The following is a 22,155-nucleotide window of genomic DNA, read 5'->3' as shown; positions in this document are numbered from 1 at the left end:
CATACCTAGAGATCAAAACTACAGAGCCGATATTCTATCAAAACTAGCCACATATAGATTAACCGAACAAACAGAAAAGCTCCACCATATTATGCTAACGGAAGCTAGCCTAGATACAAAATCTGTTCTTAGCATATCACAGGAGGAAGAAGACTGGAGAAATGTATTCGTCAACTACATAAAAGACGGAGACATACCAGAAGGTGAGGAACCGAGGTCATTCAGACACAAAGCAGCTCAGTATACTCTGCTGGGAGCCGAGCTATACAAACGAGGAATTTCCAGACCCCTTCTGAAATGTCTCGGGCCAGCAGAAGCAGAAACTATCACCGTCTTGAACGACTTACACGACGGAATCTGCGGAAATCACACTGGAAGTAGAAGCTTAGTCACAAGAACCCTACGGGCCGGTTACTACTGGCCAACAATGAAAAAGGATTGCAACAACAAAGTACAACGCTGCGATGCATGCCAACGGTGCGCACCACTCATCCACAACCCGACCGAGCTACTGCATGCATCAAACATCAGCTGGCCATTCCATAAGTGGGTGAAGGATATACTCGGCTCATTCCCTACCGCGACGGGACAGGTAAAATTTTTACTTGTAGCCATCGACTACTTTACAAAGTGGGTTGAAGCACAGCCCCTTGCAAAGATCACAGCCGAAAAGGTACAAAATTTCATTTGGAAGTCGATAATATGCAGATTCGGTTTACCTAGGGAAATCATATCAGATAATGGCATGCAATTCACTGATAGGAAAATTGTATCAGATCTAACAGATTTACATATTAAACATCATTTTTCCTCTGTCGAGCACCCGCAAACCAACGGGCTCGCAGAAGCTGCTAACAAAGTTATCTTGCAGGCATTAAAAAAGAAATTAACAGATGCTAAAGGGCGGTGGGCTGAAATACGGAAACCGCCAGGTCATGGAAAGTTAGCCGCGAATTGGGAGGGTCCCTTTCGAATTTCTAAAGTCATCGGCAAGGGAGTGTATTGCCTGGAAACGATAGAAGGGACACCCCTCCCCAACACTTGGAACATTTCGTCCCTGAAAATGTATTACAGTTAAATTCTCTTTGCAAATGTGAGTTGGCCAGGTACTTTTTTCCTGATCACGAGGTTTTTCTCTAAGGAGGGTTTACTCGGACAGGTTTTAACGAGGCCGACCATCTCATATACCAAGCAGTTCAATTTTGCAATCCATACAAAGCTTCCATGCATATCAAATTAAAAAAAATCGACCTCTTAGGGCCGAAAACGTCGATGAAATATTCAATATTCACAAAAGTAACAGCATAAGAACTAAACAATTGTTCACAAAACATACAAACACCGACAAAACAAAGTCGGAAGCAGAAGTTCAAAATATTCTAACATAAATAGCAATAAACTTCCATCAAGGATGAGGAACACTCTCATCCTGGTCTTCGACACCTTCATCGTTGGCAAGCTGACCATTAACTACAATCTTTGCAACATTCAACTTTCCGACGTCAAAATCGGGGGCGAACAATAAAACCTGGCTGACAGCACGATCAAATCCGCCCAAGAACATGTCCATCTTCTCCTCCTCAAGCTCGTTCAGACGAGCAGCCATCTCACCTTTAACTTTATCATTCTCCTTAAAATCAGCCTGGAGCATCCTGATTTGCTCCTGAAGACGTCCAACTTCGTCTTCCTTCTCTTTCTTTAACAACTTGATCTGTTTCCTCAGGTCTTCCACTTCATCTTCCCTTTCTTTCACCTTAGCGGTGACATCACTTACGGCTTTCTCCCTTTCTTTTAACAAACGCTCGGAGGAGGCAGCTCTTTCAATTAGAGCCTGCTGCTCCGAACCTAACAGCTCCGTAGTACGGCCAACACAAAGAAGCCGAGAAGCAACAATCTACACAAAGCAGAATACTTTCAGCACACTTACAAATAAACAAAAACAGAAACGACATAAACAGAAACACATACCTGGATAAATTTGCCCATCCCCTCCAAACCCACACGACGAGTAAGTGCCATATCCATAGAAAACTGGGAAACACGATCAACAAGCTCGGCCAGGGGGAATTGATCACTCCAGAGTGAGTGAGGATTCGCACCAGGCAGGAAACCATGCAGCCGATGCTGTCGGTAAAAAACAGATTTCACAGCAATGTTCTGATCACCTTCGGAAATCACCTCCAGTGAATTTTCTGAGACAGTTTTCCTTTTCTTTGGAGACGGAGGGGCCTGAGCAGTAGAAAAAGCAGCATCCTCAGCAGCCTCCTTCATAACCCCAGATACACTCCCACCCCTCTCACCTTTTTTCTTCAAATAAGCTTGAAACTTGGCCGAATTCAGATTAGGCATCTTACTACCTGAAAACATCAACAAAGTCAGTAAAAACATAGCAACACAATACAAAGACCAGCAAAAACAAAAGTACCTATATACAATTTCAGCCCTTCAAAATCATTTTCTGCATCATATTTCAACAAATCAGGAATGAACAAACACTCCCCAGCAGCGAAATTTTCAATCAGAAATTCCAACAAACAATCCTCTTCTTCACTCATGCCATCAGCCTCGAGAATTTGTAATGGCTCCGAACACCAATACAAAGGGAACTTTTCTATCATTTCTTCGTCAAGGAAAAAGGGATACACGGCCTCCAAGGCACAAATTTTCACAAACATAGACTTGAAATTTTTAAAGGAGGACTTGTAAAGTAAGAAAAGGGAGCGATCAGGGAAACTACTTAGAAATACCCAAAGCCCCTTCCGAACCCCTTTAGACTGAAAGAGAGAAAAGAAAACATTCAGTGAAGGAGCGACATTCAAAAAGTTCATCAAAACTTCAAAAGCACGCAAAAATGCCCACGAATTCGGGTGTAACTGTGAAGGAGCACAGTTAAACTGAATCAACACTTTACACTCAAAATCTGAAAACGGGAATTTCACATGTAGCTCAGATAAACAGGGGATGTACATGTAGAAGTAACCCCAATCCCCCTCTTCTCACAAACCCTATCTTGACCGGAGCAAGGAAGGAACTCGGAACACACATCAGAACCAGGTCTAACAAATCTAGCAGCCACCAAAACCTGAACCGACTCCTGATTACAATAGGAAGAAGCCCGAGTCTTCACATCGTCGTGAACCCAATGATAGGGATTCTCTTTATCCTCCTCAACAACCTTCAACTTTTCTTTTTCTTTTTCTTTAACCATTTTTTCCCCAGAAAAAACAACGAAGCCCGAAAACAAAAACACAACATAGAAAGAAGACAAGAAGACTAACCTCTGGAAGACATGGTCCCTAACTCACAAAGAGCCTTTTTTGCAAATAACTGAAGACTCGTGTGTGAAAACATGCACATTCAATTACAAACCCACTACTTTAGTGGGAATACAATAAAACAATAAGTTACAAGAAGGAAACGGTTGCACTCCAACATCGCTGAATGTGCACAATTAATTACGGCCCAGTTAATAAAGCGACAAAATTTACTTTTTCAAAAAAAAAAAAAACGTCTGAGCTTTTAGCCCAAGCTTGTGCGCTCGTTGAGCTTGGGGGCTTAGCCATTCAACCTCTCTGCGTCGAGGTATATCTTCAACAAAAAAGCTCAACTTGCTACATACACCAAGTCAAGCTTGGGGGCTGTGTACTGCACCCAAGAATCTCGGCCACGTCCGGATATACCTGGATGCAACGGTCACCTTTCAAAATTGCCTACATACTCGAATCACGGAACCAACGTGCATGCCAGCATATCTGGATTGATCCACTCGCCAAAATCTCGGAACACGCTGGCCGATCAGACTACATGCTAAGCCTATAAATCCGAAGAGGTAAAATTGAGCAGGACACGGCAAAGAAAATACCCTCACTCAATAGAATTGCTCTGCTTACCCTATGCTTCTCATCCCTAACCTCATATACTCGTTTTTAGTTGTGCTTTATTCTGTCACTGACTTGAGCGTCGGAGTCCTTTTTGCAGGTACCACGCTCGGATTTCGAGTTCACAAGGATAACGTCGGCTCAGGACTAACGTCGGCTCAAAAGCACTCATCGCATCACCAAACCGACGTATAGATCAAACGCAATATTCTTGCCAGAACATAACTAAACAAACAAATCATACTTTTAATATAAATATCTTTATAAAAAATATTTTTAACATTTTTATTTGAGTATGTACCAAATACATATTATCGTTGTTTTTTTTTCTCTATGTTATAGATAAATGAGTCTTATTACTTTTTGTTGTATTTCTATTATTAATTTTATTTCATTTAAGTTTTTCTCTCAAAAGTCAAATTTAGGATATCAAAAGTTGACTTGAATTCATTTTGTTGGCAAATTTTATTTCTATTATTAACTGTTGGACCAAATAATCTTATTTGTAGTTCTATTCACATATGAATACTTATATATACTTTTTTAAAAGAAATCCTCCTTTGTTTTTTTTTTAAGCTCTAGAATCTATTTTGGAACCATCACTTGAATAAAATTATAGCAAATTTATGATTTCTATTTTAATCTAGATATTTTTTTATCTTTAAATTGAATTGTATTTTTGTTTCAATAGTTTAATGATTTGGCTAGACTCACCTACAGTCTCAAATTGGACGAAATAAATACAATTCAAAGAACCCACCAGAGGCATTATGCCATCCAAATCAAAGCACCTATATATCATAAGAACAAAATAGTTATTCTAATTTTTAAGTACACCCGAATTACATAAAACTCAAATAATCTTCAGTAGCTCAAGTTGATAATTTCTTTCCTTCTATATTCATTTCCCATAGATGTTCCACACTTCCGCTTCTCATTTCTTTCTTCAAATTTTCCTATTTTAGTGGCAGTTCATAATAATAGTAAATAATTCTTCCTTCATTCCATACCTGTTCCAGTTCTTCGATTCTTGGGACATATCTATCTCTCTGAAGTCTGAACCACTCCTTGGCCATGACTTTTGTTCTGGTCTTACCTCTGTCCTCAGTTCCCAAACACCTTTTCCTTCATCTTTTATCCAATGAAACCCCTTTAAATTGAATTCAATTTCTATTAAACTTACTTAGATATGCAATAACACCACTTTTTCTCCCTCCAAATGGTATAGTAACAACCAATTTTTTTAGTGAATATTTTTTTTTAAAACTAAAATCAAATATAACACAGGATGAGAAATTGAGAATGTTTCTTTGTTGCTGATGTAAGATTCTGAAGTTTGGATTTCTTCATGAGAAATTCTCTTATTGGAGAGATAGCAATGATAGTGAAAGAGAACGAGGGGAAAATGATGATTAATTTAATTGATCACAAAACTCGTATATATACAAAGAGAGTGGTTGCAACTTGCATCAACTCAGCAAAACCGAAAAATAGAAAAGTAACTATCAGTGTAACTAACTTCCAAGTATAGCTAAGTTAACTGTCACCGGCTAATAAGCAGTAAATTATTTTCTTCCATCCAGGATACATCGAAGAGAAATCAAGTGAGATAATATAAGATGAGAAGACACTGCATCTAACTCAAAATTTTAAAATAATAAGTTAATGAGTTTTTCATTTTATAAACTTCTCACTCTTTCTTCCTTCTTCAATGTGTGTCTAATTTCATACACTCTGACACTTGCAACATTAACAATATTGTGTTTTACCTCTTACACCAAGTGCCACTCACACAGTAGAAGCTGAAAATATATAATCTTGACCAATGATTGAAAGTTGTGGATACCGTTCTAAAGTACCTTTCATCTCATGAAGAACATGAAATGAAGCCTCGGGAAATCTTCTAAGTTCATGACAGTGCGCCAAGTTTAAATATGCTAGCTTAGAACAAATCCACTCCCCATCGAAAAACATCAACTCTCCAACAAAATCAAGAATTCTTTGTGGCTCAAGGAAGACAGGACTCAAAACCATCAAAGATTCCAGGCAGGAGGAAGGCGCAAATTTTCGTCTGCAGCGGGGAAGGTTGGTTATCATCATGCAACCGCTCAAATCCAGAATTAGGAGGGATGAGTTGCCATTGAGAATGTAAGGTGCATGAACAAGATTTTTGCAGCCTCTCAGACTCAAGTACTTAAGCGTTACAAGAGTACCAATAGACTCATGCATTGTGGACAAACTTGTGCATCGCTCAAGATCAAGGTACCTAAGATTTGAAAGCGCTTTGAAATTTGGTGTTTTCTGGAGGTTGGTGCAGCCAGAGAGCAGTAGAGTTCTTAGGGAACTTAACTGGCAATTAGGGCCGAAATCAAGAAGGGATAGACTGCTACATTCTCGCAAACTCAAGTAATTAAGCTCTCTGAGAAGTCCGATTGAATCATGGACTTCAGTTAGGTTTATGCATCCTGTAAGATCCAGCCGCACAAGTCCTGGACAGCTTGCAAAGTTTGGGGTGGTTCTAAGATTTCTTGAGTTGCTCAAGTCCATCCTTTTCAAATTTGGGATTAACTGTAGAACACTTTAGATAATTAGCTACTAACATGTTGGCTGGTTCTTATACATACTAATTAAAATTGGAAGATGCTATAAGCTAATAATTTTTAATTAAAAAATAAAAATGATCAATATTAACTCAAAGTAAGACATATGTAAGAAAACTATAATAATTACCAAACATTTTTCACTAAAATTCATAACATTTGTTTCGGTACTTTAATAAGTTGAGCAAAGCCAAAACCAATTAGACAATAGGAATGAGTTCTCGAAAACAAAAAAGAAAAACAAACACAGTAAGGATTAATATTTTTATAAAAAGAGATAGAGATCATCCTTTTTTATTTTTAAATAGCAATTATGAACCTTTCTTATGATATGATATGCACGTTTCAAAGTTCAAAATTAATCATGTATCAACATTAGGTTAAAAACTATTTAGCGCATATATATTTTATTAAAATATATAGTTATTCATGTGAGGATAATTAGAATAATTTTAGTTAAAAATATTACTTCATAATAAAGGGAATCAGTTAAACCTTATTTATTTTTTTCTTTAATAAGTTGCATTATTGATATGCCTACCTGAATCTCATCCCATAGTTGTTGAACTCTGCTGTTCGGTAGATTCAATTCAACAAGGTTACGCCATATGAGTAGTTGCAAAGAAGGGAAAGGGTAACCGTGCCACAAAAGATACCGCATTTCGGTTTGAAATATAGGAACAAAATTGAGTTCTGGAAAATTCTGAAAATGTAATATGAGTAGTGTAAGATTTCTCTTTTCAAACAATTTTTGAATCCGCAAATGTCTGCATTTGGTGACGTCTACCTCATCTAAAACTATGGCTTCATTATTGTTCCACTCCTGAAAAAATACCGATAAACAAATTACAAAAGTGAAAAAATAACTAAAATAATTTTTAAGTAACTCTCTCATAAATAAAAAATAAATTATTCTCTATGAATTGTTTAATGGTTATTGAAAGAATTCAATTATATCATAATGATTAATATTAACCATCTATTTAATTTTAATTTTGAAAATCAAATTACTCAACCATGGTACAACTATTTTTGCAAATAAATTTTTTTTAAATGGACTATAATTATCAAATTTTATCTTTGTTCTCAATCCATCCAATTTATTAGTTAATTCTAGCCACAGATATTAGATTAAGGGTTTAAGATGAACATTTATTCAGATTTTGTATCGGTTCATGTGTTATTAACTAATTGTAGCACTGCTGTTTAAGGTTCGTCAACGCTGGCAGTGGAGTTGGACCCCAGCAAATACTAGGCAGAAACCAGAAAGAGATATGAATGCATCAGAGGAATGAGGAAAACAAATTGAAACTAATATGGATTCATTTGAGAAGAATCTGAGAAAATATTGTGTAGTGTTGTGATACATCACAATAAATAATGACATGTTCTTCGAATTTATTTGGTGGAGAAATTGTTTAATTTCTACTTCAATAGAACATGGAATAAGTTACAATTAGTTTTTTGACAAATCCCTAATTCCCTTATTCTGTGTCCACCGTTTGGTTTTTCCTTTGAATTTGGAAGAAGGTAAAAATTACAAATTAAGGTTTATTTAAAAAATCTTGTAATTTGTAAAAATAGTTTTATTATAGTTAAATAATTTGGTTTTCAAAATTCAAATTAAATATATTATTATTGTTATAATTATGATAACACAATTGAATTTTTTCAATTATTCAATAAATCATAAAAGATAATTTATCATTTATTTATGAAAAGGTTGGTTAGAAAAAGAATATGTTTTACAAAGATGAAGCTTGAGTGTTACCATATCTGACTTTAGGACTGCTTCGAGATCCTTGACATGCCACAATCTAGTCCAATACATTGGCTCTTTTGGATATTCTCCCCGAACAATTTTCTTTCCTAATTCTTGTAACATATTATGCATATGAATTTCATGGTTCCTAATAGTTATGAGTGAATTTCTCCTGATATTTTGAATTGCAAGGTCATGACGTGATGATTCATCGCCACAACAGCTACTTAGAATATGCTCTATAAAGTTCTTCCTCTTTCCTGCGAAGAAACAAGCTATGTCCAAAAATATTCTTCTCTCATTTATATTTACTTGGTCATAACTTTTCTGCAGCACACTCATAACATTTTCTTTTGGACATTCTCTCCAGTCTTCCAATGCATTTTTCCATAATTTCTCTTCCATGTTATACAAGTCATTACCTAGTGCCTCAATTGCCAATGGAAGACTTTGAGCATAATCTAGTATCTCAAGAATTACGTCACTAATAATTTTCTTAGGGGGACCATTTCTGAAGGCTTTTCTTAGGAACAACTCAAGAGCCTCATTATCATTCAATAGTGGAACCTCATAGATTGTATCTGCTCCACTCACATTAAGAACATGCTGATTCCTTGTTGTTATGATAACTCTGCTTCCTCTCCCAAGTGATCTTGGATTTAAGCGCAAAGTATCCCATTGCCTTTGTTCATCAACATTGTCAAGAACTATAAGGACCTTTTTAGGGATTTTTGGGTTACATAGCCTATTGTGTAGGATCCTAGCTATGCCCATAGGACTTTTTGTTTCCAGATTTTCTTCTTGAACAGTTTGACAAAGAATGGCCTTTTGTATTTCAGTAGGAGCCTTATCCCAACCATGATTTCTATAAATTGTGCTTACATCCTGGATGAAACAGCAAGCATCAAACTGATAAGAGATTTTATCGTACAATACCATAGCATGAATTGTCTTTCCTATTCCGCCCATACCCCAAATTCCAAGAACTCGAAGGTCATTATCCTCGTGTGAATTCAAGTTTAGAAGCCTTTCTAGTTCTTCTATATGAGGTTGTATCCCTATTAAATCATTGATATAGTGATAGAACTCGTGATCCAATTTATCAATTAAGACTCGAGTGATGTCATTTATTTGGGTATTCTCTCGTCTGAAATTAAAAGGGAGAAAAAAAAAAAGAGTAAAGTCAACGTGTGATATACAATTATTTATGAATAAACTAAGATTTATTTTATTGTCTCTCTAATTAACGTTTTATACTTTTTCTATAAATTGAGAAAAAATGATATTAACATACCACAAAGTTTTTGTAAAAATATTAGTAATTCTACTTTAAAGAAAATAAAATTAGCTTATTTGATTAAATTGATATACTTTTAACTTATGTATCTGAGTTTTATGTTTATCTTCATCATTCTTTCAAATTTTTTATCCTATCCTATTTGATATAACAAATAGCATATCTTTAAATCAACAACAATAGGCATATCTTTAAATCAACGTTATAAATTAAATATCTTTATAGAATTAACACTAAATTATATTTAACTTCTCATATAGTTTCATGCATTATTTTATTTTTAGAATAATAAAAATTATAATATAACTAGTAGTAATATCAGTTATTAATAAAAAGTTATTATTTTATTTTAAATTAAATACATTTTTATATAATAATAGATAGAAAAATTATAAAAAAATAATTGAAAGAACAAAAGAAAATAAATTTTAAATGCATGACATGGGACTTGAACCCACGCTTTAAAGTATATAATGCTTCTCTTTAACCACTAGAAAGTATATTTGTTAAAACTTTTAAACATTATATCTAATGTATTTTAAGTTTTAAAAATTTAGGAGAGGCCATGGCCTATGTTAGTCTCCCCTAAATCCGTCTCTGTTTGTGTGCACGCACGCAAGAATATTTAATGATAATTTTTTACCAAAGTCAAAACAAGGATAAAGAAAAATTTAAAAGAAAACTGAAGAAGGAAACAAATTAAAAACATACAAAATTTCATTAATCAAAAAACAACTTGACAAATGAGTAAATTTCGATAAGATTGCCAACTAACTTCAAGTTGGAATCTAGAACTACTTGATGAAACTTATGGAGAGACTTTTTTATTTTTTTTTTTATGTTAACCTTCATGTACTCATGATAAATAGGAGGGCCTAGTAGTGATATTATGTATGTCAAGTTTTGTAAGAAATAGTACAATAAAAATTAAGAGAGAAAATGGTAAGGTTTTATAAAATGTATAAAATCCTTTTTGCGAGTATTATTTTCTTAATATATAAGAAAATATTATAGATTTTTTTTATATTTTTTAAAAAATTTAATTTCATGATTTAATCATATTTTTTTTATTATTGTCTAAATTCTTGTTTATTTCTATCCATTTTTTGTCCATAGATTTTAGTTGTATTATTCTATTCTATTTATACTCGTATTAACAATGATATCAGAGCCTGGTTCTTAATCTTTTGCTGCAAAAGAACAAGTTAGTATTAGAATTTAATATCGAAAAATTTAATGAGAATAATTTTTTTCTTTGAAAACTGAAGATAAAAGCAATTTTGTGAAAAGAGAATTGCTTAAAAGTAATAAAAGGCATATCCACCGGGATTTCTAATCACAAGTAGAAAGAGATGGATAGAAACGTTAATTTACATTGGACTATAGCAGATTCTATATTATCAAGCATCTTATTAGAGAATCAAATAGCAAAGGAGATTTGGGAGGCACTCACTAAGTTGTACGAGGCAAAATTACTTTACAACAAGATATTATAAAAAGGAGGCTTTATAATCTTTGTATGAGTGAATCCACACTGATGATGGATCACATCAATAATTTTAATACTGTATTTTCAAAACTGATAGCTATGGAGTGTAAGATTGTAAAAAATAAACATGTTGAACTTCTTCTCCAAAAATTTTACCAGACTTGTATGATCAACTCATCATTAACATGACAAATAACAAAATTGCTTATCAATTCCGATTTAATCATGTTGTTGTCGTCATTCTTGAAGAAGAAAGCTAGTGCAAAAATAAAAATTGATTGAACAGAGAGCTCAAAGCAAGCAGAAGCTTTATCAATGATGAGAAGCAAATAAATGAAACGTAGTTTTAGTGAGAGTCAACGTCATAGTAGATCAAAGTCTCAAAAGAAGAATCTTACTTGTTACAATTATGGCAAGAAATGGCATTTGAAGAAAGATTGTTAGTTCAATAAATAGAGTATAGAAAAAATTGTTGAAGTAACCACCTCATCACATGGATTTGTTATAAACACCTCTAATAATGGACATGTGTTTTGCCTCCAAGCTACAATTAGTCAAACAACCAACTGATGTCTGGATAAGATTTAGATTGTGTAACAACATATTACATGACTCCACATCATGAGTCGTTTAGCACTTATAAACCTATTTAAAAAAGATCTGTACTCATGGGAGATGGTCACACCTTGAAAATTATTGGTACCATCAAAATTAAGATATTTGATGTTTTCATCCATATAGTTTAAGGTGTAAGAAATGTGAATTGCTTGAGAAAAATTTTGGGGTTTGTTGGGTTGTTGGATTCTCAAGAGTACAAGATCAATATTGAAAGTGAATCGTTGAAGGTGATCATGTGTTGCTTGTGTGATGATGAAGAAAAAACTACTAACAACCAATCTATACTTTTCAGAGGCATCGGTTGCATCTGCAAATCAAGAAGACACAACGATGTTATGGCATCGCAAATTAAGTCACATGTCAAAACGTGGTAGCAGGTTCTTGCAAAATGTAATCTCCTTCCAAGACTCTCAAAATGGTGAATCTATCTTTTTTATGAGCGTTATATGATAAGCAAGAAACATAGATTAAATTTTGAAAGATCCACTGCTAGAAGTAAGCATGTACTAAATTTGATTCATTTTGATGTAGGAAATCACTAGAATTATCACTGGGAGGAGCAAAGTATTTTGTCTCACGAGAGTGTGGGTATTTTCCATCAAGAAGAAGTCAGATGTGTTTTTAGTATTCAAAGAGTTCAAAACATGAATAAAGGTTCGTTATTGAAAATGAGAAGAAAATAAAGTGCTCGAAGATAGATAATGGAGAAGAATATATTGTTGGTGATTTTATTGCATTTTGTAAGCATGAGGTATTCAGAGGCAATTCACAATGGTATATACTCCTCATAAAAATAGTGTAGTAGAATGGATGAACAAAACTCTTCTAGAAAGAACTCGAACTATGTTGCAAACTGCAGAATTAACCAATTCTTTTTTAGTAAAAGTAGTAAAAATAGACTGCTATATGATTAATTGATCGCCATCATCAACAGTTGGTTAAAAATACCAATCGAGATATGGCAAGGTAAGTTTCCCAATTATTCTTTTCTACATGTGTTTGGATTATGTGATGTTCAATTGCTAAGAAAGAACAAAGCTTTATTCTAGATCCATAAAGTATATCTTTTTGAATTTTTGGGCTACACTAACAACATAAAGGGGTATCATTTGTGGGACTCTATTATCGTAAAGTTATTGTCAGTAGAGATATCATATTTGCTAAAAATGAATTTCAAAAGGAATAAGAAAACAGCAACAACACCGAAGAAACTACTACAATATACATAGACGATAAATCTGGAGGAAAAAACTCTTTTAAAGTAGAATTAGAGCAAGCTAAACAAGAACCAGCTGAAGCTCGTAGCATAACAAGTTAAATAAGAAGACCATCATAGCATGCCAACTATGTCATGACTTGTCGTGATTGCATATTGTTTATTTTGTTATTGAAGATGGAGAACATTAACTTTTCAAGAAGTTGTATAAAGTATAGATTCTTCTCTATGGATGACATCCACACAAGAAGAAATAGAGGCACTATACAGAAACAAGACTTGGGAGCTTGTCCCGCTACTAGATAGAAGAAAATCTGTTGGTACTAAATGGGTCTACAAAATCAAGGGTGACATTCACAACGAAATAGAACGTTACCGTGCAAGGCTGGGAGTAAAGGTATTTGTTTAAAAAGAAGGTATTAATTTCAATGAAATATTTTCTCTTATAATCAGAATCTCTACAATAAGAGTAGTACTTGCTATCTGTGATGTATATGACTTACATCTGGAGCAACTAGATGTAAAGACTACTTTTCTTCATAATGAACTTAAAGAAAAGATCTATATGCTCTAATAAAAATTTTTTGAAGAATTAAGAAAAAAACATGATTTTCAGGTTAACCAAATTTCTATATGACTTAAAGCAGGCGCCAAGACATTAGTACAAGAGATAGATTTGATTTCTTTATTATTAGCATAGTTCTGAAAATCAGATCGGACTGGCCGATCCGACTGCAAATCAAAGACTATTGTGGTTCGGCTCATTGTGAAAAATTGGTGCATAAGAAACCGTTTAAAAATCGTTGAACCGATGAGAAACTGGCCGGTCAAACCGAACTGGGACCCGGTCAGTTATGATGAAATGACGTCTTTTTGGTGCTTGTTGCCTCTCTCAGACTCTCACTTGTTATTTTCTCAATCTCATTGAGCTCCCCCCTTCCCGCCAAAAAAAGAAACCCTAGCACTACCATTGTCCGTCGCGCTTAGGAGCCACCGTTGTCATTTGGTTGTCCGCGCTTCTACCTTATTCAACACCCTCACTAACCCTAACACTAACAGCACTTTCCACACGTATTCACTCATCCACAACGTTGCACATTTGCGCACACACTCATAGTCGTTCTCCGTCAGCCCAGAACCCTAACCCACAAAGAACAAGCCCTTCTCCCTGTACGGCGCCGTTGTTCTCGCTCACCCCAGATCCCTAACTCTGTCATCGTCTCATTGATACAAACCCCTCTCTGAAGCGTCATCGTGCTCTATCACCCCCTTTGAAGTCGAGCCTTCCTCGTCTCTCCGTTTCCAATGGCGTTGTCTCCGTCGTCCTTCTTTGCATTTGAAACTGTAATGGAGCCACAACTTGACTCTGAATTTCTGATTCTGATTTGTTTTTATTCTGAACCTTTTTATTCTGATTGTTGATTTGATTCTAATTTATTTTATTATTCTACCATCCTCCCTATTGTTGATTCTGATTTGTTATTTAGTTGGGTTGTTCTTGATTCTTTGGTTAGGTTGTTAATTCTAATTTTTTTTTTAATTCTGGTTCAGGGTTGATTCAATAATTTTGACTTATTCATTGAAATTTTTCTAACGTATCTGAGCATTTTCAACTAATTCAACATTGCCATTACATTCTCATGAATGTACTTCTGCTATAAAAAAGAAATATTGTCCAGCTTTCAACATTGTCATTCTTTATTAGTTAATTATGCTTAGATTGTGACTATCTTGATTATTTATTAATTTGTTATGGATAATAGTATCAATTAAAAAGAATTTACGGATAATAATATATCTGTGGATAATAATTTGGCGTTTCAAGTTATGCTGCAAATCATAATCCTCCTAATTGTAACAATAGTGAGTCATAGGCTTCATGTTATTTAACTTCATATTATTTCAAATAATTTGGCATTTTATATTTAGATATTTTCTTTTGTTATTTAACTTTTGAGTTTTTATTTTCATAAGATCATAAGACTTTGGTTGATGATATTTTATACAATATTTTAAATTTGAAAGATATTTTAAGGTTTATATTAGACTATAATTATGTTTTAAGGTGCTTATTTATAATTTATTTATTATTTTATTATAAAATAATATTTTGGTTGAACTACAGCTGAACCGATTATACTAATAAATTTATGAACCAGTGATTAAAAAAATAAATTTATTAACTTTAATTACAACATACTTCAATCAAGCTATTGTATTTATTATAAGAGATCTAGTATTATTTTAATGTTGTATGCAAATAATATGTTGGGCTGCGTTTGTTTTTAGAGACAGGACACTGAAACAGAGACACGGAGATGCAAAGTCGTGTTTGACAGATGAGACATGGACAGAGACATTGTGTCCAAGGACACTGAATTAGTATATTTTGTGTCCATCTTGACAGGAAAGGCACAAAGATACTAACAAGGGACACAACTTATTTTTTTATTTTTTCTTTCATTATTCTTGTTAATTTTTTGTAATTATATTTTTCGTCTCAAATTTTTTGATCATTATTCTTGCTAATTTTTTATAATTATATTTTTTTATTATTATATTTTTCTTCTTAAATTTATTTAAATGAAAAAAAAGAGAATAAATTGGATTTTCATAATTTATTCTAGTTTATCACCAAATACAATACAAGAACACAAAATTTTGTGTCTCTATCCTTTGTGTCTTGTTTTCAATGTCTTGTCTTGTCCTCTTCTCATAAACAAACGCAGCCTTGGTGATGGATTCCAACAAAAATTGTATTCAAAAAGTAAAGAGCAAAAGAAAAAGGAGTGCGTGCACTACAAGAGAACCGCAGCTTAGCAGCACTGAATTTCCTGCGTCTCCCCAAACCACCGCAACGTGATGGAGAAGTTGTGGTTCTTGTAGCGGATTTTATGTCCGTCAAAGACTGGTCACCATAGCTGCGGTTTTGTGCTTCAAACGCTCCAAATTACATAAAGCTCAGAGTGACAAAACAACTAAAATTAGAGGAAGCCAGATCCAATTTCCCTCATTTACGCGCGAACCCAAAAGGGGGCAAATGCGCCAATCACCAGGTCCAAGACTCACTCCCGCGGTATACATTCCTTCCATCAGCTACAGCCGCCACATCGTTCCGGGTCACAGATCTGCTCAAGCTGCTGCATATCTCCCGCACGCGAAAGGAGGGTGGATAGGCACGTCCATTTTTCGTTCCTCCGCCGTGCACATCCCGGTGTCGTAGCGAGGCTTCCCAACCGCCCCGGTGTCGTCATCCTCAACCTTCCCCCGTACCCTGTTGTGCGGCCCTCGACCGCAGCCTCTCCTCGCTTCCAGGTTCGATCTCTCCCCCTTTTCTTACTCTTCTAATTTCATCTTTTGGCCTGGTACCATTGTTTGAATTGAATAATTTTGATTGTTGATCGGATCTGTGTGCACCAAATTTGTTTACCCATCAATTCCCAATTTGGTCCCTAACAATTTAATTCTACTCTTGCAGGAATTGTTCCATTTTGAAGAATATAGTGGAGGAATTATCAAGTGTACAATATAAAAATGCTAGGAAGGACTTGGAAGGACACAAGGAACCATTTGTATCATCACTTTTACAAATCAGATCTGACTCTTGAACAAAATATTAAAGGCTGTCCACCGGGAATTACTGCGGATCATTGGAGATGGTTCCTTGATTATCGCAACAGTGAAGAAACAAAGTTAATTTATTTTTATTTCATACTTTCAAATTTTATTTTATGTCACATTGAGTTAGTCGGAAATAGTGTCCAGTAGCTCTTACTTTTGATGGTATAACAGGAGAAGTGTAGGAAAAATGCTGAGAATCGATCGAAGCAGTTATACACTCATACTGGCGGATCAAAAAACTTGGCAAGGCTCGGAGAAGAAGAGGTAATTTAGGATTGACTTACTTTTTGAACCTTCTCTACGTATACCTATTCACTATTTAAGCTATATTGTTACAGTCAGAACGACAAGGGTGTTCGATTAGTAGGGGGAGTTGTTTGTCTTAACGCACAAACGATCTAATGGATCCTATCTCCATAATGCAGCTTGGGCTATTGGTGTAAGTAATTTGTTGAGAATTGCTATGTTGTTTCTCATAGGTTTTGTTTGTTAAAATTGTGTTCAAAGTTTGTTCGGTTAGCAATTAGCTAATAAATGCTTATGTTCGCTTATCTAACTGTGTAGGAAAGAATTGCGGAGATTGAGCAACATGATGAATCATCTAGACTGTTGTCTCAGAATGATTCACTTGCTCAAGGTCTTGGAAAAGAGCACCCAGGTAGAGTGCATGGCATGGGAATCGGACCGACTACTAGTCAAGTGTTCGGTATGAATTCACCTCAGCCGAGCATTGGATCGGAACTCAAAGGGAGGAGACCCAAAGGGTGTTGCTTAAGGATACGAAAAGGCAATGGCGGGTGAAGTAGCAGCCAAGAAGACGAAAAGGCAAGCAATGGAGAGTGCTCTGATGTGTCTAGTTCAAGGGCAAGGTGGAGAGTTGCCACCAAACGTGGCTGCATGGATGAATTCATTAGAGGGACATAATAGAGAGTAGAACTAAGGATTTGAATTTATTCTTTAAGTTAAATATACACTTTTTTATTGTTGACTATGCAACTCTTAGTAAGGAATACACTTTATTGATATTTAGATTAATGAATATTTTTATTAGTTTTGCCAATATTCGTTCACCCATCAATTTATTATTTCAGTTACAAAATAATTAAGTTTTCTAATATCAGAAAAAATTCAAAAAATAACAAAAAAATGATAAAGTAATACAGTAATTAAAAGAACGTTGATTGCCGGTGCAAAATACAGTAATTTTGCGGCCATTTAGACAGAAAAATAGCAGCGGTTAAAAAATGGCCGAAAATAAATTTAAATTTTTGGAAAATTAGATAGCGGCGAACCGCCGCAAAATACATTTAAAAAAATACAACGGTAAACAGAACAGTAGCGGTTCAAAACCGCCAGAAATTGCGGTCGAATTTACAGTTGGTCAAATAGCGGCGGTTTCAAACCGCCGCTAAATCAATCGACGCCATTCGAGTGGTTTCGCTGCGGTTGTGCCGGCAGTTTAACGAAACTGCCGCAAAATCAAATGTCCACGTCCTATACTGCAAGGATTTTTGAACCGTTGGTAACTCGTTTTGCAGCGGTTAAAAATCGCTGCTAATCCTTATATAAATCGCTGCTAAGCGCCGGTTCTCCTGTAGTGGTGACTGTGGAGATAAAAGAGATTTGAAAAAATCCACTCATTATTAGGAGTTAGGTGTTGATTTTCTAATTTGACTTTAGCATAAAATTACAAAGCTAACTGTTATGATAAGTGTGAGATGGATGTCCATTTAACATGGAGAGTTCAATTTTTTTTATAGTGAAATGCCATGTTACAAAGAGAAATCACATTTAGTAAAGGTGAAAAATAAGGACTTTATGCATGTATAAATAGGAGTATGATCTAATGCAATTGACACAGTAATAACAAAACATTCTTCACCNNNNCACTATTTTATGTCATATTTATTTCTTCTTTCTTATTTATTTATTTTACAATACGTTATTAGCACGAGACTCTGATCAAATTTAGAAAGATTCAGATAATAAATTTTCATTATGTCAAAACTCTCTCATCTTGAATTTAATGCTCTTGATATATCCAAAAATAACTACTTATCATGGATACTAGATGCCGAAATCCATCTTGATTCAATAGATCTTCGAGATACCATTAAGGCTGAAAATAATGCATTCCAGAAGGATAAAGCCAAAACCATGATCTTTATTCGTCGTCATGTTGACAAAGGATTGAAAAATGAATATCTCACACTAAAAGATTTTGCAAATCTGTAGAAGACCTTGAAGAAAGGTATAATCATCAAATGACAATGATACTTTCTCAAGCCCGATATGAGTGGACGTACTTACATCTACAGGATTTTAAATCCATAAATGAATATAATTCAGCAATGTTTCGAAATACCTCACGAATAAAGTTATGTGGGAAAAAGATAACTGATAATGATATATTAGAGAAAACCTTCTCGACCTTCCATGCCTCAAATATGCTCCTACAGCAGCTGTATTGAGAAAAAGAATTTAAAAAATATTCTGAACTAATTTATTACCTTCTTGTTGCTGAACGCAATAACGAGTTGCTTTTAAAAAATCATGAAGCACGCCTAGCTGGCGCCGCTCCATTTTCTGAAGTAAATGCGGTAAATCATTACCCTATAAGAGGTAAGTGACAAGATTTTGGTAACAAAAAAAATTATGGAAAGAAGAAAAATTTTGTTCACAAGTAAGGATTTCACCAGAAGTGGGATAAAGAAAGAAATAATGGGCAAAATAAATCAACAGAGGATAAATATTTTTGTTGTGGTCGCGTACATGTTGTACCCCGAGGCACCTAGTTGATCTATATCAAGCGTTCTTGAAAAAGGACGACAAAGGAAAGGAGATGAATTTTGTTTCAAACGATGTTGCTGAAAATTACACCACTCATTATGAAGTATCTGATTTCTTTGAGAACTCTGAAGGAAATATTGACTATTTGATTAATGATGGCAAAGTTTAACATGTGGGTTTGTTAAAGTACTCATATAAATAAATAATGTAAAAAAAAATTCTTGTTAAGTTTTATTTCCAATGTATTTAAATTTTAAATATATGTACATAAATAGTTTTCTAAGAATTTCGAAATCATTAAATGTGTCAAGTTTTAAAATAATAATAATAGTAATAATAATAAAATTTTAATATATGACATTATTTTTATGTACAGTATTTCTTAGAAAAATGATTCCAATCAAGAATACAATTTTACTATGTATGTACTGCTACTCATTTTATTATTATTATTATTTGTCTTTGAAAAAAATGATAAAGATATATAATGAAGATGTTTGCCTTGAGGATAGTACAAATTTGCACACCATTCAGAAAAGTAATATATATTCTACTTATCTTGTGCCAAAAGAAGAATATGTTAATATTATTATTGGCTCGGACAATGTGATAGAAGGCTCTGGAAGAGCTATAATTTTGTTTCTCGGAAGAACAAAATTCATAATAAATAATGCACTATTGTCTTCCAAGTCTCTAAGAAACTTGTTGAGTTTTAAAGATATTTGCCGAAATAGATATCATATTGAAACCATGAATGAGGGAAATCATGAGTACTTATGTATCACAACTCATGATTCAAATAAAAAGGTTATATTAGAAAAGTTACCCTCACTTTCATCTGGGTTATATTATACTAAAATTAGTGCAATTGAATCAGATGCCATTGTAAACCAAAAGTTTACTAACCCAAATGAATTCATAACTTAGCATGATCGATTGGGTCATCCGAGAACAACTATGATGCAGAGAATTATTGAAAACTCCTATGGACATTCACTAAAGAATCAGAATATTCTTAAATCAAGTGAATTTTGTTGTGTTGCATGTTCTCAAGGAAAGTTAATTTTAAGGCCATCTCCAGCAAAGATTGGATTTGAGTTGCCTTGAATCCTTTGACGTATTCATCCACTATGTGGATCTTTTAGATATTTTATGGTCCTAATAGACGCATCTTCGAGATAGTCACGCGTGTGCTTATTGTCCTCTCGCAACCTACGTTTGCGAGATTACTTGCTCAAATTATTCGATTAAAAGCACAATTTCCAGAAAATCCAATCAAAGCAATTTGTCTTGATAATGCTAGTGAATTTACTTCCCAAGCCTTTGATGCTTATTGTATGGCTAACGGAATAAGCGTTGAACATCCAGTAGCTCATGTTCACACACAAAATGGATTAGTAGAATCACTTATTAAATGCCTCCAATTAATTGCTAGACCCTTACTTATGAGAACAAATCTCCCAACTTCTGTTAGGGGGCATGCAATTCTACATGCTGCAGTACTTATTCGTTTGAGGCCAACAAGTTACCATCAGTTCTCTCCTATGCAATTAGTTTTTGGCCAGCAGCCAAATATTTTTCATTTAAGAATAGTCGGGTGTGTGATATATGTTTTCATTGCACCACCTTCTCGCACCAAAATGGGACCCCAAAGAAAATTGGGGATATATGTTGGATATGATTTTTCCTTTATAGTGAGGTATCTTGAGATACAAACTGAAGATGTATTTAAAGATTGATGTGCAGATTGTCATTTTGATGAATCAAAATTTCTAACATTAGGGAGAGAGAATAAGCTTCCAAAAAAGAAACTTAATTGGAATGCATCATCCTTGATGTATTTAGATCCTGGAGCAGGACAATGTGAGCTAGAAGTTCAAAAGATTATACATTTGCTATTCTTGCAAATGAATTGGCTGATGCATTTTCTAATATGAAAAGGATAACTAAATCATATATACCACCTGAAAATGCTCCAATTCGAATTGATGTCCCAGTCGCACAATGGCCACCGAAACAAATTCACGTTAGAAGCGTGGTAGGCCTGTCGATTTCAAAGACAAAAATTCTCGAACAAAAAGAGCTAAATACTATTCCTGTTGAAAAAGATAAAGACATAGTAAAGACACCTGCAGTTGTCCAAAATTCTAATATAGTTTTGACGCCAAAATATGTTTAGGTACCTGAAAATTATGAAAATGACAAGATCTCGATAAATTATGTCTTTGCAGGAGAAAAATAGGACCGAAATAAGACAATTATCAATGAAATATTTGCATATAATGTGGCATTAAATATCATGCATGAAAGTAAGGATCTTGAGCCAAGATCAGTCAAAGAATGTTGACAAAGAAATGATTGGCCAAAATGGGAAGAAGATATGAAGGCTGAGTTAGACTCACTTGCAAAATGTGAAGTCTTTGGACCTGTAGTCCGTACACTAGAAGATGTAAAACCTGTTAGATACAGATGAGTATTTATGAGAAAACAAAATGAGAAAAATAAATTTGTACGCACAAAGCTCGACTTGTGGCACAAGATTTTTCACAAAGGTCCGGTATAAATTATGAAGAAACATATTCTCCTGTAGTGGATGCAATAACATTGCATTATTTGGTCAGTTTATCTGCATACTCTAAACTACATATGCATTTAATGGATGTGGTAACAACCTACTTATATGGATCATTAGATCGTGATATTTATATGAAAGTCCCTGAAAGATTAAAGATTTCTAAACCATCCAATGAATATTCGCAGGGGTTATATTCAGTCAAATTGCAAATATCTTTATATGGTCTAAAGCAATATGGACAAATGTGGTATAATCGTCTTACTGGGTATCTGGCCAAAAACGGATTCAAGAATGATGATATCTGTCCAG

General features: G+C 34.4%; 1 protein-coding gene across 1 annotated transcript; it reads right to left on the bottom strand.

Moving 5' to 3' along the window:
- On the bottom strand, positions 5,616-16,114 carry LOC107610556 (TMV resistance protein N-like). The gene is made up of 5 exons (XM_021108124.1): positions 15,961-16,114; positions 15,671-15,794; positions 8,250-9,387; positions 7,020-7,301; positions 5,616-6,446 (listed from the first exon to the last, which is right to left on the bottom strand). The coding sequence occupies exons 1-5, from the start codon at positions 16,112-16,114 to the stop codon at positions 5,667-5,669; spliced, it is 2,478 nt and encodes an 825-aa protein (XP_020963783.1). The 3' UTR covers positions 5,616-5,666.

Source organism: Arachis ipaensis, chromosome B08, assembly GCF_000816755.2.
Source record: "Arachis ipaensis cultivar K30076 chromosome B08, Araip1.1, whole genome shotgun sequence".
Lineage (NCBI taxonomy): Eukaryota > Viridiplantae > Streptophyta > Magnoliopsida > Fabales > Fabaceae > Arachis > Arachis ipaensis.
This window is presented reverse-complemented; position numbering and strand designations above follow the sequence as displayed.